The 18415-nt window shown below is 36.8% G+C and overlaps 1 protein-coding gene across 2 annotated transcripts in view; it reads left to right on the top strand.

Moving 5' to 3' along the window:
- PRTG (protogenin) overlaps positions 1-18415 on the top strand; it is a 147041-nt gene that overhangs the window by 64619 nt on the left and 64007 nt on the right. The window contains exons 3-9 of one of the 2 annotated variants that reach the window (XM_055437176.2): positions 9153-9297; positions 10367-10500; positions 12648-12785; positions 13046-13204; positions 13919-14078; positions 14875-15122; positions 17282-17446. In XM_055437176.2, the coding sequence (XP_055293151.2) occupies positions 9153-9297; positions 10367-10500; positions 12648-12785; positions 13046-13204; positions 13919-14078; positions 14875-15122; positions 17282-17446 (1149 nt within the window). Of the gene's footprint in view, positions 1-9152; positions 9298-10360; positions 10501-12647; positions 12786-13045; positions 13205-13918; positions 14079-14874; positions 15123-17281; positions 17447-18415 lie in introns of both variants that reach the window. The other variant, XM_088840295.1, reaches the window with a different exon arrangement.

The following is an 18415-nucleotide window of genomic DNA, read 5'->3' as shown; positions in this document are numbered from 1 at the left end:
ACACATACATTCAGCTTTTCTAGTAAGTAGGCTACGGTGTTTAAAGATTTAGAAAGAGAGTTTCTAGGACAGTGCTTTTGGACAGCATTTAAAATTGAATCGTTTTCTGTGAGTTTGTGTTGTTCATGGTGGTTCATGTGTTGTTCATGGTAATGGATGGTCTTACAGGAGTGTTTAGTAGATGGAAGTCACTTGTGAGTCAATTGCAGCCTGTATCAAACACTGATGAACGTCTGGAGGATGTTTTTGAAAGGGAAAGAGGGAAAGTGAGAGCAGGGAGACCAGATAAGAGAAAGTTAGAGTGATTCCATTGAGAGATACTGGGACAGGCATGAATGTTTAGGGGTTAAAGTCAGTGGGAAACCGGAACTGAAGAGTCCAGGAGGAGGCGGTAGCTCAGGTGAATTGCTGCACAGTGGTGTAATAGACTGAGACGGAGATACAGACTGGGAGGAAAGGAGAAGATTTCATTATGGACGTGGTGAGTTTTGTAAATTCCAGGTGAAGGTGTCCAGTAGGCAGTGGCAGCCAGGATGAACTGAGCGTGATGAACTAAGCTGGAGATATGTTTCGGGAACTCTGCAGCAACAGATGGATGTAGTTGAAAACTGAAATTGTGTGTGATCACCCAAGGAGAATGTGGAGAGAGAAGAGAACAGAGAGTCTTAGAAAGGAGAAGGGCAGGAGGAGGAGTCAGAGAAATAGGAGTGCATAGTGTCATAGACACTGTTTCAATAAAATAGTAAGGGAAGAAGGCAAATTGAATATGTGAGGCCTCGAATCAGAGAGGGAAGAGGGGAGACAGCTAGAACTGACTGTTTTTTAGAGAATTTGATGCCATGGGGAAAAAAGAGAGTAGGTAGCTGCTTGAGGGATTCGTGGTATAAGAGAGGCCTGGAGTTTTGTTCTCTTTGTATTTTCAGTTTGGAAGGGACTTAATCACTTTTACAAGCTGAAGGAAAAATTTGGGAGAAGAGTTAAATATAAAGGACAGAAAAATAACCACAAATATATCAGATTCCCAGAGGTGAGGGCAGAGGAAGGGACTGTCACGCAGATGATGATGTTGTTCAGTCGCTTAGTCGTGTCCAACTCTTTGAGACCCCATGGACTGCAGCATGCCAGGCTTCCCTGTTCACCATCTCCTGGAGCTTGCTCAAGCTCATGTCTGTTAAGTCAGTGATGCCATCCAGCCATGTCATCCTCTGTCGTCCCCTTCTCCTCCTGCCTTCAATCTTTCCTGGCATCAAGGTCTTTTCTAATGAGTCAGCTGTTCGACTAGGTGGCCAAAGTATTGGAGCTTCATTCAGCTTCAGCAGGTCCTTCCAATGAATATTCAGGGTTGATTTCCTTTGTGATGGACTGGTTTGATCTCCTTGCAGCCCAAGGGACTCTCAAGAGTCTCTTCCAACGCCACAGTTCAACATCATCAATTCTTTGGCACTCAGCCTTTTTTATGGTCCGACTCTTGCATCTGTACATGACTACTGGAAAAACCATCTCTCTGATTGTATGACACCCAGATGGAGGAGTTGCAGAGAGAAAAAGGGAACTTATTTTTATGACTGAGTCACATTTGCCTCTTTCTGTTCAATCTGAGAGGTACTGATGAAAGTCCCAGGAAATATCTGGCTTGGTTTTCTCTCGGCAAAATCTGTTTTGCCAGCAAGTTGGTTCAAAAGAGACCAAGAAGTTAGACATGTTAAGTATAAAGGTGTTTTTGAGGATTAAAAAATAAAGTCTTTATTCAGTACTTGTTTCATAACTTGCTGCAAACCAGAGTGAGATCAAGAAATACTGTTACTTGATGGATGTGTTAATTAACCTTTTTATGGTAATCATTTCCAATATATAGATGTATCAGACCTCCAGCTTACACAGTGTTGTATACCTTAAACTTATACAATGCTATTCATCAATTGTATCTCAGTAAAGCTGGAGGTGCTGGAGAAGACTCTTGAGAGTCCCTTGGACTGCAAGGAGATCCAATCAGTCCATTCTAAAGGAGATCAATCCTGGGTGTTCATTGGAAGGACTGATGCTAAAGCTGAAACTCCTATACCTTGGCTACCTCATGCGACGAGTTGACTCACTGGAAAAGAGTCTGATGCTGGGAGGGATTGGGGGTGGGAGGAGACGGGGACGACAGAGAATGAGATGGTTGGATGGCATCACCGACTTGATGGACATGAGTTTGAATGAACTCCGGGAGTTGGTGATAGACAGGGAGGCCTGGAGTGCTGTGAGTCATGGGGTTGCAAAGAGTCGGACACTGACACGACTGAGCGACTGAACTGAACTGAAAAGCTGGAGGTAGGAGGGGAAATAAAAAACTACCTTAAAGATTGCCTAGGGCTAGGGTGGGAAGATTAGGGATTTATAACTGAAGGATATAAAAGTTTGAAGTGAGGAAAATATTCTAAAATTGATTTGGGGGATGGTCATGGACTTCGTGAATACACTAAAACCCATTGAATTGTATTCTTTAAATAGGTGAATTTAGATTGAATTTTATACTTTAAATGTGTGTAAATCACATGCAGTGTGAATTATAACTCAGTAAACCTGTCCTCCCCACATACAAAGCCAAAAATAAACAAGTACCCTTACTGTGTTACAGGATACATCCATTTATCTTTTAGTTCTCAGAATTCTAAAACTCCAAAATTCTAGCCCATTTGACCTAAAGTCAAAGTTACTTTGGTTTTTATAGTAAAAAAAAGCTTAGGGATTTCATAGACTTATATATCTGGGAAAGAAAGGGAATTGTTCAAAGAAAAGGTGGTTTGGAGGCTTCATATTGTTTGATTGGTTAGATGGGATTCAGATAAAAAAACACTCAGTTGCCTAAGTGATTGGAGGGAAATTATTCAGAGCAACAGAGTGACTATTTTTATTCTTAGTACTCACAACACCAATAAAAAGTTTTATAATATAGATAGCCCTACTATATTGACTTATTTAACTTTTATAAAAATCCTTTAATAGAGGAGGTATAAAATTTTGTCTCCAAAAAATGATACCACTAAAGTATCAGGGATTGTTTAGAATTAGAGCACACAAAATAATAAGTGTTACTCTCTTCCAATATCATGCCTTGGTATTTGTACCTGGGAAACTCCCTACATTACTGTTTATTTTGCTTTAAGACCTAATAGAATTAATTCAGTTCAGTTGCTCAGTTGTGTTCGACTCTGCGACCCCACAGACTGCAGCACACCAGGCTTCCCTGTCCTGCACCAACTCCCAGAGCTTGCTCAAACTCATGTCCATTGAGTCGGTAATGCCATCCAACTATCTCCTCCTCTGTTATCCCCTTCTCCTCCCGCCTTCAGTCTTTCCCAACATGAGGGTTTTTTCCAGTGAGTCAGTTCTTCACATCAAGTGGCCAAAGTATTGGAGCTTCAACTTTAGCATCAGTCCTTCAAATGACTGTTCAGGACTGATTTCCTTTAGGATAGACTGGTTGGATCTCCTTACAGTCCAAGGGACTCTCAAGAGTCTTTTCCAACACCACAGTTCAAAAGTATCAATTCTTCGGCACTCAACTTTCTTTATAGTCCAACTCTCACATCCATACATGACTACTGAGAAAACCATAGGTTTGACTAGATGGACCTTTGTTGGTAAAGTAATGACTCTGCTATTTAATATGCTGTCTAGGTTGATCACAGCTTTTCTTCCATGGATCAAGCATCTTTTAATTTCATGGCTGCAGTCACCATCTGCAGTGGTTTTGGATCCAAAGAAAATAAAGTCTCTCACTGTTTCCATTGTTTGCCCATCATTTGCCATAAAATGATGGGACCAGATGCCATGATTTTGGTTTTCTGAATGTTGAACTTTAAGCCAACCTTTTCACTCTCCTCTTTCACTTTCCTCAAGAGGCTTTTTAGTTCCTCTTCACTTTCTGCCATAAGGGTGGTGTTATCTGCATATCTGAGGTTATTGATATTTCTCCCAGCAATCTTGATTCCAGCTTGTGCTTCTTCCAGCCCAGCGTTCCTCATGATGTACTGGGCATATAAGTTAAATAAGCAGGGTGACAATACACAGCCTTGACGTACTCCTTTTCCTATTTGGTACCAGTCTGTTGTTCCATGTCTGGTTCTAAGTGTTGTTTCTTGACCTGCATACAGATTTCTCAGGAGTTAGGTAAGGTGGTCTGGTATTCCCATCTCTTAAAAAGAATTTTCCAAAGTCAAAGCCTTTGGCATAGTCAATAAAACAGAAGTAGATGTTTTTCTGGAACTCTCTTGCTTTTCTGATGATCCAGCAGATGTTGGCAATATGATCTCTGGTTCCTCTGCCTTTTCTAAATCCAGTTTGAATATCTGGAAGTTGTCGATTCACGTACTGTTGAAGCCTGGCTTGGAGAATTTTGAGCATTTCTTTGCTAGTATGTGAGATGAGTGCAATTGTGCAGTAGTTTGAGCATTCTTTGGCATTGCCTTTCTTTGGGATTGGAATGAAAAGTGACCTTTTCCAGTCCTGTGGCCACTGCTGAGTTTTCCAGATTTGCTGGCATATTGAGTGCAGCACTTTCACAGCATCATCTTTCAGGATTTGAAACAGCTCAACTGGAATTCCATCACCTTCACTAGCTTTGTTTGTAGTGATGCTTCTTAAGGCCCACTTGTCTTCACATTCCAGAATATATGGCTCTAGGTGAGTATTCCATTGTGGTTATCTGGGTCATTAGATCTTTTTTGTATAATCCTTCTGCGTATTCTTTCCACCTTTTGTTAATATCTTCTGCTTCTGTTAGGTCCATACTGTTTCTGTCATTTATTGTGCACATCTTTGCATGGAATATTCCCTTGGTATCTCTCGTTTCTTGAAGAGATCTTTAGTCTTTCCCATTCTATTGTTTTCCTCTTTTTTTTTTGCATTGATCACTGATGAAGGCTTTCTTATCTCTCCTTGCTATTCTTTGGAACTCTGCATTCAGATGGGTATATTTTTCCTTTTCTCCTTTGCCTTTAGCCTCTCTTCTTTCTCAGCTACTCATAAGGCTTCCTCACACAACCATTTGCCTTTGTTTTTCTTGGGATGTTCTTGATCACTACCTCCTGTACAATGTCACGAACCTCTGTCTATAGTTCTTCAGGCACTCTCTCCATCAGATCTAATCCCTTGAATCTATTTGTCATTTCCACTGTATAATTGTAAGGGATTTGATTAGGTCATGCTTAGATGGTCTAGTGGTTTTCCCTACTTTCTTCAATTTAATATAAATTTTGCAATAAGGAGTTCATGATCTGAGCCACAGTCAGCTCCCAGTCTTGTTTTTGCTGACAATATAGAGCTTCTCCATCTTCAGCTTCAAAGAATATAACAATCTAATACCGGTATTGGCCATGTGTAGAGTCATCTCTTGTGTTGTTGGAAGAGGATGTTTGCTATGACCAGTGTGTTCTCTTGGCAAAACTGTTAGCCTTTGCCCTACTTCATTTTGTACTCCAAGGCCAAACTTGCCTGTTACTCCAGGTATCTCTTGACTTTCTACTTTTGCGTTCCAGTCCCCTATAATGGAAAGGACATCATTTTTTGGTGTTAGTTCTAGAAGATCTTGTAGGTCATCATAGAACCATTCAACTTCAGCTTCTTTGGCTTTAGTGGTTCAGTATAGACTTGGATTACTGTGGTATTGAATGGTTTGCCTTGGAAATAAACTGGGATCATTATGTCATTTTTGAGATTGCACCCAAGTATGGCATTTCAGACTCTTTTGTTGACTATGATGGCTACTCCATTTTTTCTAAGGGATTCTTGCCCACAGTAGTATATATAATGGTCATCTGAGTTAAATTCACCCATTCCAGTCCATTTTAGTTCACTGATTCCTAGAATGTTGACGTTCACTCTTGCCATCTCGTTTGACCACTTCCAATTTACCTTGATTCATGGACCTAACTTTCCAGTTTTCTATGCAATACTGTTCTTTACAGCATCAGACTTTACTTCCATCACCCATCACATCCACAACTGGGCAGTGTTTTTGCTTTGGCTCCATCTCTTCATTCTTTCTGGAGTTATTTCTCCACTCTTCTCCAGTAGCCTATTGGGCACTTACTAAGCAGGGGAGTTCATCTTTCTGTGTCATATCTTTTTGCCTTTTTATACTGTTCATAGGGTTCTCAAGGCAAGAATACTGAAGTGGTTTGCCATTCCCTTCTCCAGTGGACCATGTTTTGTCAGAACTCTCCACCATGACCCATCTGTCTTGGGGTAGAATTAGAGAACATTAAAAAAATTTCAGTTTAATTCAACAGGTATTGTTTTAGTGCTAAGTCTGTACCATTCACTGACTTAAGGGATCCTGCAAAGTTATGACCCACTACTTGTCCTTATTGAGCTCAGAATGTGGAATGGGAGACAGTCTTGTGAATATGTGACTATAATACTGTGGGATAAAAGTAGCAATAAAAGTCTTCATTCTACAGGAGTTTTATAAAATAAAAAAAGTCGGGAATAGCTTCCCAAAGGGTGAGACAAAAAGAACTAGGTTTTAAATGATAATAGGATTTCATCAGGTGGACAAAGGGATCTACAATATTTGAAAGAGAAGGAAAGCTTATGTATTGTTCAGAGGTGTGAAATACAATATATTCACAGAATTATAAATAGTTCAGTGTCTGTGAGACATAATTTCAAGTGGTTGAATGCAAAGTGATAGAGTTTTGTAGGGACTAAATAATTCATCAGTAACACAAATTAAATTTGTTTTTTATGACCATCACTCTGGAAGGTAACTCTGATATCAAGACAGTTCTCACCTAAAGACACTCCTTCAATACTTCCAGGCAGTTGGTGATAAGGACCAACACAGAGACAGTCCAGTGTTCTTGAATAGTGATCCTTAAACATTTTAGTCTCACTCTTTACATGCTTAAATCTTGAGGACTCCAAAGAGCTTTTGTTTAAGTAGGTTATATTTAAAAATACTTTATTATTAGAAATTAAAACTGAGAAATTTAAAAAATTTTAATTTTGAAATGAAAACACTGATCAGTTACATATTAAAATAGCACATTTAATGAAAAATAACTGTTTTTCAAAAAATTTTAGTAAGATGAGTGACATTGTTTTACATTTGTCCAAATCTTTTTATCTAGCTTAGTAGAAGACAGTTGGATTCTCACAGTGAATTAGGTTTGTTGCTTTATATCGCCCATCATGTAGCTTCTGGAAGCACTGTATACTCAAGAGAAATGAAGGTGAAAAAGGCAAAGGATGATTATCATAAAAATGCTTTTAACCTTCTGAGTCTACTGACAATAGCAGTTTGAAACCACTGTTTTGAAGTAGTAAGAATTTTTTGTTGCATACACAAAATATTAATTTACCCCCACTCTATCCTTTTTGGAAAGAAATATTCCTAAGAGTATTTCGTTATTACTCACTGACTTTGTTCTATACCTCTAGAGGCCCGTGATCCATTTACAGATTAATGAAGTCACGTCCAAGGCAGAATTTGTTAGTCTTCTGTAACCTCTTACACTTCCCAGTGCAATGAGGCATAGTCATTCAGCCCTTATTACTTCTATATTTCTTAATAATTTCTCATTATATTGATAAACTGTATATATGCATATTTATTTTTTGAACTGGGGTTTGAGGATGGAGAGTGAGACTATTATTGTGGCCCTTTCTTTATATCCTGGGAGACTTAGTAGAGAAAAGGCAAGCTACATTATTACCTGGAGTCTGGGCTCCATCAAAATGTAAAACTTGGAGGCTTGTCTAGAAGAGTAAAGAAGAATTATCTCTAGAAAATATCAACATTTCAAGACTTAAGTCTAAAAATAGTCTCCTGAATCTGTGTGCGTTTATTTTTCAGACACATCATTTGTCTTCACTTTTTCCACTCTCATTCTGCTCCATCAGTACCAACCTAATTTTATTGCAAACATGGAGTGACATATCTGTGTCCAATAAAAACCACGTCTGTTTTCATTGCAATATCTGCAGAATCTCTCTATTCTCACTGCTGCCACCCAGTTCTGTCATTTTTATTTAAACAGCCTGTTGGTCTTTTGACTTAGGGCTCTTTTTCTTCAATCCATCATAACAGTACCTGATTAATTTTCCCACACACTACTGTTCCCATGATACTCCTTTGCTTGAAGCTTTTCAGTGATGCCTTATTTCATACCATGGTACAGACCTATTTTATCTCTACTCTCCTTCCACTCTGCCATGAACCTTTAATCTGATTTATTCTACAGAAGTTAATCCTGGCTATTGGCTCACAAGCTTATGAACACAGGCTGCACATTTCTTACTTCTGTGCTTGCCTTCACGTTACTCCTTTCATCTGAAATGTCATTTTTCTCCTTCCATCTAAACCCAATGGGTTCTTCAAAATTCAATTTAAAACCAGCCCCTGTTGGGACTTCTGTGATGGAACAGTGGATAATAATCCTTCTGCCATGTGGGAGACACAAGTTTAATCCTTGGTCAGGGCATATCCCACATGCCACAGAGTGGCTAAGCCCATGCATTGCAACTGTTGAGCCTGTGCTCTGGAGCCCAAAAGTTGCAACTACTGAGCCAATTTGCTGCAATTAATTACTGAAGCCCACGCACCCTAGAGCCTGTACTCTGCAACTAGAGAAGCCATTGCAATGAGAAGCCTATGCACTGCAGCAAAAAGTCGTCCCCACTAACCACAACTAGAGAAAAGCCTGCACAAAAGCAACAAAGACCAATACAGCCAAAAATAAGAAATAATAATAAATTAAAAAAGCAATCCTTCTGAAAGGTTTTTACCTGACTAGTCTGTCTTTACTAATTTCCCTGTCCTCTGAAATACACTAGTATTTGAGATTTGTACTGCACAGCTTAGTATATCGTTATCTACCGTTAGTAACTGCTGTTTTTTGTTTCAGTTATGTTCATTTTTTCCTGAAATCTAAGTTTCTTGAGAATTTCATTTTGGGAAAGACTCAACTCCTTTAGAAGGGTAAACTGCCCAGTGGTTTTTCTAAAATTATCTTTTAATTTCTCTCTGTGCTTGTTACGTTGAGTTGGGCTTATGTCTGAGCAGAAGTTCAAGTTTGATAAGTAATATCTAGCATAATTTTATTTCCAAGTATTATATAATAGTGCATATACTTATTCTGAATGTGAAAAACTTTATCTTATAGCTATTTCTGCATTTGAAGTTCAGCCAATTTCTATTGAGGTCCAAGAAGGCGGAGTTGCTAGATTTGCATGCAAGATTTCATCAAACCCACCTGCGGCCATAACATGGGAATTAAATCGGACAACTCTGTCTGTAACTATGGACAGGTAAATGCAGCTTTTGTCTTTAAAAATGATACAGAAGGACCAAAGATTTCATCATAAAACTGTATATGGAGAAAGATCACGGTGAAACTCATTTTTGTTTATGATAGCCATAACTAGTTTCTTAAAGACATTTCAAACTTAGGCAAAGAATTAGATTATCAGTTTCTGGTACATGGGGCATAGTTCCTGGCATCTTGGTTCAGATCAGAATTCAGATTCTCTTAGTGCTTTGTTCTCTTCCTCAAACATCTTTTCCAACCATGGGACCCCCTGGGCACCTGGACTGCAGCCCAAGAATTTAGGAAGCTAAATTACACTTGGACTACTGAGAATAGCAGTGCTATTTTAAAGGTTTAAGGGTTTCCCATATATGCGATAATGGTTGCCCACTTCCATCTTTCCCTATTGCGTAACAGCCCCCTCTCCACTACACACCATACACACAAACACACACACACACACACACAGAGTCACGTGCATGCATGCATGCATATACCTAGTGCTCTGAGGTGGTCAGAGTTTAGGGGTCAGGAACTTGGCAGCAACTTCAAAAGTTTGGTTCCTGTCCTAATGAGTAGCAGTATTCCTTCGCAGGCTCAAATTGCTTGCTGAAATGGTAAAGAGCCCTAAGATGGACAAAGTTATTCAAGGAAGAGCTTTAAAAAAATTCACATTCAGATAAATCTTGACGAATACCTAGATACTAATAGACAAAAAGTCAAGAATTTGGAAAAAATCATACTAAGCTCTAGATTGTAAGTTCTAAATGTACTAAGTACTAAAAGTACTAATCATACTAAGCTCTAAATGTAAGTTATCATGTCAAGTGAGATTCTGTGTAAAATTACACGAATAGAGTCCACAAGTCACATACAGCATAATTACTTGTGTTTTAGAGAGTTACAACCCAAATGAAAACAACTGAATCAAGCTGATATTTTTAGTCTTGAAAGTATTGCATCTGGCATTTTTAAAACATTGAGTATATTAATTCTTACCACAGGATAAATGTTAAAATAGAATATAAAATCTACTACAAAGAGTTTAATCTTGTTTCTTCCAGTGACAGGATAACTGCCCTGCCAACAGGAGTACTGCAGATATATGATGTTGTCCAGAAAGATGCTGGAAATTACCGTTGTGTTGCTGCTACTATAGCCCACAGACGTAAAAGTATGGAGGCTTATCTCACAGTGATTCCAGGTACCACATAGAAGTTTATTTTTTCAATTTTTAATTGACCCAGGTATTTTCCTTCTCTGGTTATAATAGTATGCTCTATCTGGTCCGATCACTTCATGGGAAATAGATGGGGAAACAGTGTCAGACTTTATTTTTTGGGGCTCCAAAATCACTGCAGATGCTGATTGCAGCCATGAAATTAAAAGACGCTTACTGCTTGGAAGGAAGGTTATGACCAACCTAGATAGCATATTAAAAAGCAGAGACATTACTTTGCCAACCAAAGTCCGTCTAGTCAAGGCTATGGTTTTTCCCGTGGTCATGTATGGATGTGAGAGTTGGACTGTGAAGAAAGCTGAGCACTGAAGAATTGATGCTTTTGAAGTGTGGTGCTGGAGAAGACTCCTGAGAGTCCCTTGGACTGCAAGGAGATCCAACCAGTCCATTTCAAAGGAGATCAATCCTGGGTGTTCATTGGAAGGACTGATGCTAAAGCTGAAACGGCAATACTTTGGCCACCTCATGCGACGTGTTGACTCACTGGAAAAGACTCTGATGCTGGGAGGGATTGGGGGCGGGAGGAGACGGGGACGACAGAGAATGAGATGGCTGGATGGCATCACCGACTCGATGGACATGAGTTTGGGTGAACTCTGGGAGTTGGTGATGGACAGGAAGGCCTGGCGTGCTGTGATTCATGGGGTCGCAAAGAGTCGGACACGACTGAGTGACTGAACTGAACTGAACTGAACTGAAAGTAGTACTTTAATTTCATTTAAATTTTATTGTGATCTAATTGGAAAATGATCATTTTTATATATTTAAGCAACCTTCTTCCTCTAACTTGTTTTATACGTTAATATCAACATCTTTAAGAAAGACTGAATTTTTGTTTTAGAAATACTTTTGTTTTTAAAATACAAAGTGCATAAAAGGCTCAAGAAAGAATAGTAATCATCTAGTTCTACCAAAATTTTCCTTTGTCAATAAAAATGTATTTGTTTCCAGTTTGGGTTTTTCTGTCTGTTGTTAGGAAAAATTATCATTTGTAGAAATGGTGCATGCTTTATTATAAAGAGTAATATCTATAAAAGTAAAATACATTTTTTTACATTAAACAATGTGACAAGTACAAAGATATGTTTTAAAATGTCCCTAGTCCATATCCAGAGGTGATCATTGTTAACATTAAGTGTATATAATTTTATGTATTTTGCCATACATGAATATAGTTAGAAAGGAAACTAGCTAGAGAGATGAATATGAAGAAATGTGTTTTATTAAAATGGAATTATACACAAATGCTAGTTTTTTATTTTTAAATAATTAAATTTACTTGAATGTTGTGGGAAAACAACCTGTCCTAAAGACATTGTTGAACTTCACATGAATATTTACTCTTCACAAGAGATATTACTTCCTAAAAGATCCTTTAAGTTAAAAAAATTTTTTTTAAAAACATCGAAACTGAAATTAAAATTTTAATACCATGTTTTAATTTTAGGTGGTATCTATTAGCTTCTTGGTATAAAGCATAAAGACAAAAGCAATCTCTCACTTCTTCATTCTCCCCACTGTCACATAAATTCCTAACAAGATTAGTGAAAGTATTAAGTCAGTGCTTGAACCTCAATTAAAAGTGGATAATACGGAAACAACCTAAGTGTCCATCAACCAATGAATGAATAAATAAGATGTATCTTATCCATTTAATTATTTAATCTATTATTATTATTCAATAAAAAGAAATTAAGTAGTGGTACATGGTACAACTTAAATGAACCTTAAACTAATGTTTAAATAAAAAGAAGCCAGTTCTGAAAGAACATGTAAGATGTGATTCCTTTTTTATTAAATATCTGGAATAGGCAAACCCAGAGACCGAAAGTAGATCAGTGATTGTCAGGCTATGGTGAGCTTTGGGAGTGACTGCTGATAGAATGGAATTTGTTTTTGGGGTAATGAAAATGCTTTAAAATTGGTTATGGTAATAATTGTACAACTCCAAAAGTACTAAAAACAGTTGAATTATACTTCAAATGGGTGAGTTATATTTCAATTAAGTTGTTTTAAAAAAGAAAAAAAGTGACTTCAGAATAGATATTTTAATTCATTTATTATATCTTATTTATAATATTTTCTTATCTCCTGCCTTTTCCCTCTTAAAGGTAAGGCGTCTAAGTCCTTCCACACACCGACCATTGTAGCTGGTCCACAAAACATAACAACATCCCTTCATCAGACTGTTGTTTTAGAATGTGTGGCCACGGGAAATCCCAAACCAATAATTTCTTGGAGCCGTCTTGGTAAGTCTTCTGAGGAAAAAAAAAAAATCTTTTCTTTCAACCTTGTTCATACTAGTGAAATTGATAATGTGTTTATATACAACACACATGTTTGGCAGTTACATGGCTTTTAACTTTCTGGTGTTACAGAGTGTAGACGAAAGGTTTTAGTATAGAAAATGTTAGACCTTTTATGATAATGATTGTTTGGATAGTGATCTTTTGTCAAATTTTAGATCATATATTACGTTGTTTTAACTCAAATATTCTCTTTGAAATAGATCACAAGTCCATTGATGTCTTTAACACTCGGGTACTTGGAAATGGTAACCTCATGATATCTGATATCAGGCTGCAACATGCTGGAGTGTATGTTTGTCGGGCCACTACCCCAGGCACACGCAACTTTACAGTTGCCATGGCAACTTTAACTGTATTGGGTATGTTTCCTTTCTTTCTGCAATTAGGAGAATCTTACATTTTAACACTTGCTGTTTTACCTCATAGCTTACTTCCACTTTTCTTTAATTCTGTAGCATTTATGTGAAAGTTGATATGAAATATTATAATCCAGTAATGAATTTTAGGAAATCAAAATCTTGTGTTAAAATATGACTAGACTCAGTCTGAAGTGTTCATCATGTTTGCTTTTATGACATCATGGTCCTTCTTAGTTAAGCTTCCCTTTTATCTCCTCAAGTGTTAGTTGCTCAGTCATGCCTGACTCTTTGCGACCCTGTGGACTGCAGCCCACCAGGCTCCTCTGTCCGTGGGACTTTCCAGGCAAGGATACTGGAGTGGGTGTCGCCGTCGTTCTCCACCTACAAATTCATATACACATTAATCTATTGTCTATGTTCATTCACAAGGGGCTGTATGTTGGGTTTAGCTAAGTTAGGATCACGGCACACATATTTTTAGTGTGTTTGTATGTTTGGTGTCAATAGGGAAAGCCTGTGGAAAGTGGACATCTAACTAAGCAATGCAGAGGAAAGGCATCCAGAGAGAGATTTTAATAGATGTAGAGTGCAGGCAGGAAGCTTAGAATGTCAGATATTTTCAGGGATGGGAATTGTATCATTTGCTGTTCTCTTCCTTGACTGTCTGATTTGTGTTTGTACCACAAAAATATTTTCTTTTTTCTTTAAAAATAGCTCCTCCTTCATTTGTCGAATGGCCAGAAAGTTTAACAAGGCCTCGAGCTGGTACTGCTCGATTTGTATGTCAGGCAGAAGGAATACCCTCACCCAAAATGTCATGGTTGAAAAACGGGAGGAAGATACATTCAAATGGTAGAATTAAAATGTACAACAGGTGGGCTAAGTCACTTTGCTACTATTTTAGATAAAATATAATGATTTAGTAATTATTATGTGAAATGGTTGTAACATCAAATACCTAAATTGGTATTTTAAACTGAAGTAACAATAAGAAATTAACCTAAGACTATAATATTAACATGCCAGAATCCTTTTGTATTTTATATGTGGATCATGGAAGTGGTAGATTATAATAAAAGTTGGAATGGTTCTCCAGACCTGGCTTCTGGTCCTGGTAAACCACCAGCTAAGTTTTTAGCAGCATGTTAACCCTTTGGAGTCTCAATTCCTTGCTCCATAATGTGAAGAATTTAGAAGGAAATAATTAAGTCTCTAAGAATTCCTCCATTGTTCATACTTAATGATTTTAAGAATTAATTTTTATTAGTGTAAATATGAATCTTCTTGTACTGTTCTCATATGTTGAACAAAACTTCTGAACATTTTATTGACCTGAATTTTATGTAACATTGCAACATTATAGAAATTAGATGCTATTAATGATTGATGTTAATATACTTAATATACTTCCTTAATAAAAGCCAAATTTAAGAAAAGAGATCAAGCTGTCGCCTCAAGCCAAAAGGGTTTGGATATCACACATACTTATTTATATAGACTCAAAAAATAAGAGTAATTTTAAATAATTCATATAGGTTTTTCCTTAGTAGGGCTGGTTACACAGGTTGTTCTTAGTAACTTGTTATTTAAAATTTAGAGTGCACTTAGCGTAACTTTATTTTTATGTCATCCTTAGACGTTTCATTGAAATAATTTTTTTCTTCCTTCAGTAAATTGGTAATTAACCAGATTATTCCTGAAGATGATGCTATTTATCAGTGCATGGCTGAGAACAGCCAAGGATCAATTTTATCTAGAGCCAGACTGACTGTAGTAATGTCAGAAGACAGACCCAGTGCTCCCTACAATGTGCATGCTGAAACCATGTCGAGTTCAGCCATCCTTTTAGCTTGGGAGAGGCCACTTTACAATTCAGACAAAGTCATCGCTTATTCTGTACACTACATGAAAGCAGAAGGTAAGCAATTTGAGAAGTGTTAATTTTTAAGTGCTGCTTACTGTCATGGCTTTGTTTTCAATATAAATGATGTTTTACATAATCCACCAAATATTTTTGAAGTTCTGTGGCATTTACTTCTTTTAATAAAAATAATTACTATATGATCTGTGTATCAGTTTTTTGCTAAATTTTGTATTGTGGTATACTTTATGTGTATGCATGCCTGCTCAGTCCCTTCAGTCCCGTCTGACTCTTTGCAACCCTCTGGACTTTATAGCCTGCCAGGCTCCCCTGTTCATGGGATTCTTCAGGCAAGAATATTGGAGTGAATTCTTTATGTGTTTAAGTATAGTTTAAGATTTTTCTGTTTAGAAATAAGTACCATCTTTGCCTGCTCAAAAGTTAGAGTGGTGTGCTTTATGAATTTCATTTCAGTCAAGATATCAATTCCTTAAGACTTAGTATACCAATTTAAGTAAGCAATCACATAGGAACAATGGTGTAACTACTTAATGAAATAAGGTGAACTCTAGTCACTGTAGCATGTCATTTTCAAGGGGGAAAGTAAACATTTTCAAATTCCCCATAATATGATTTTGTATATTTTGAATGTTTTCTGAAATCTCATAGAACTCTCTAAAAATTGAGCAGGACACTCTTTATTGATATCTCATTTATTATATAAAAGTAGAAATCAAATCTGTCTTAAAATTTTTATTCAGTTTCATATCTGGAATCTTTTTTATCCTCATATTTTATTTTAGCAAAAAATGTAGAGGAAATGGAAAAGCTAGTTATAAATCCTAGAGACTTCACTATTGATTTCTCATGGAAACCATAGCAGAGGTTTACAGATTTTAGTTGTTTACACAGTCTGCTTTTTATGCTGTAGACATTCCAAACAAATTTCAAAGAATAGTGCTCTAATAAAATTATAGAAACAGGTGGTTTGTTGTTGTTTGTTTTTTGTATTTTGAAGTAGTATTTTGAATTTAAATCAGAGGTCATGGTAGCAAGAAGAATGAAAATCTGATAACTAAGCATGTTGGAGTATGTTAATACCCTTTTTAGTGATTTAAGAAGGTAAAAGGAATGCTGGCTTTGGTGGAGACCACTCTTGTTCGCTATTATGGCTGTTTCATTAGAGCCTCCACATGCAGCTCAGTAGTCTATTCAGAGGCAGAACAAGGCTTTTTAATTTGAACTCAAGGACCTTGTTTGGTAGGTCAGAAATCGTACTATGCAGTTCCTAATTAACGAGCCATTAGCTAGTCTGTTGTGAAATGCCTGTAATCTTGTCTAATTAAAATGCTATCAAGTTAATTCAGAAATGTGGGAAAGCTTAATAGTGGAATTTGCCTTCTGTTTTGTTTATAAATCCAGTGTGGAGAGAAGGGGCTCCTTCCTTAGAGAGTTTTGATTAAGTTGACGTGCATTTACGATGAATTGTTCACAAAGCACAGTAGCTGCCAGCACTCTTGTTCCACTTTACAGGTTTGCTCTGTAGGAATTAAATCCCACAAAGACAAATCCTCTTCTATATCTTGCCATGCATATTTTATTAAGAATTGCTGAGAGTATTTTTCCTCTCTGGGTTTTGGGGAGTGGGTACCTCGTAGTGGAACAAAACATTTTGAAGCACATTCTGTGCCTCCCAGTTCTTTTGCTTTTAGTATAAATAAAAGAACTTGTGTCAGTCAAATTTAATAGAACCTCTAGGGGCAAAATGAGACTTTTTGCAGGACAACTTTTGGTTTGGTTTATTTTTATAAAGAGTCGAGCCATTACATTCCCTACTGTCTCTCCATTTATGTTTAAAAGAAACCATGAGTTTAAGCAAATAAGATTTACACTGTTATGAACTACAGTGTTCTGTAGTATTAAACTCTTGTGTTACTGCTGTACATTGTCTCTGCTATGGGTTTTGACTAGATGTTAAATGAAGTTTAGAGAAGATTAATGGTTTTCAGTTTGATTTCTTCAGGAAAAATTCAGGCTAGTAACGTAGCAAAACATGGTTACTTTTAGAAAATAAAAACCTTCCTATTCACATTTTTCAAAGGGTCACAAAAATAACAGAGAGATTCAAGGATCAGTGTTTCATAGTCTTGTTAAATGGAAATGATCTTGTTAATTTTGAATATTCATAATTTTTAAACACTGATTCTTTAATCTAGGTTTAAATAATGAAGAGTATCAAGTAGTCATCGGAAACGACACCACTCATTATATTATTGATGACTTGGAACCTGCCAGCAATTATACTTTCTACATTGTGGCATATATGCCAATGGGGGCCAGTCAGATGTCCGACCATGTGATACAGAACACTTTAGAGGATGGTAAGAAAACGTGATTCTAAGATATCTAAGCATGAACATTAATATGTTTTTTACAACTTTAAAGGAATATGTGTTTTAAGAGAAAATATCCTGGTTTTGGTTAAAAAAAACCAGATGTGATAACTAGCAGGCTAATTTACCATTGTAGATCTTACTCTCAATTTTTTACAGTAACATGCTATGATGAGGATAAAGAGCACTTTTGTTTATAATTCATACAGTTTTTTAATTGGTCATCTGATTTAGTAATAATTTTAAATTTCATGAGCTGTAAATATTTATTTGAACAAATTCAGACACGTAATGCAAATTTTAATAACAAAATTGTCATTATATTTCTTCAAGTTCCTAGTTTAAATTGTAAATGCATTGCAGAGTTTTTTGTTTTCTTTACTGAGTGAAACAAAATGTGAGATTCTCTAGGCAGGAATAAATGTAATGACAATTACATTGAGTGTCTGTAAAGACTGGAGGTCAGAGGAATTGAATTTCTGAAACTGAAAGTTTATAAAATTTAGTACTATCAATTAAAAAATTCTTATAAAATCAAATAGCTTATTTTTAGAAAAATTTGTATTTATTCTGCTTAAGGAGGAAAGTATTACTTGTTAAGTTTGTTATCTCTGGTTGGAAGTTGAATTGCTGTGTGTTTGAGGGTGGGCCTCCATGTACTCTTGTGAAAGTAAAAATGTTAATCGTTCAATCATGTCCAACTCTTTGTGACCCTATGGACTGTATGTAGCCTGCCAGGCTCCTCTGTCCCTGAAATTCTCCAGGCAAGAATACTGGAGTGGGTTGCCATTGCCTTCTCCAGACGATCTTCCTGACCCAGGGATCAAATCCAAGTCTCCTGAATTACAGGCTGATTCTTTACCATCTGAACCACAGGGGAAGCCCATGTATTCTTATAATGGTGGGAAATTCTGTCCATTAAAATAGTTCTGATAGAACTGATTCTCCTTCTTTGAC

This window comes from Moschus berezovskii, chromosome 9, assembly GCF_049115385.1.
Source record: "Moschus berezovskii isolate FMDL1 chromosome 9, NW_MosBer_1.0, whole genome shotgun sequence".
Taxonomy (NCBI): domain Eukaryota; kingdom Metazoa; phylum Chordata; class Mammalia; order Artiodactyla; family Moschidae; genus Moschus; species Moschus berezovskii.
Note: the sequence above shows the minus strand (reverse complement) of the source record. Positions and strands in the feature narration are given on the sequence as shown.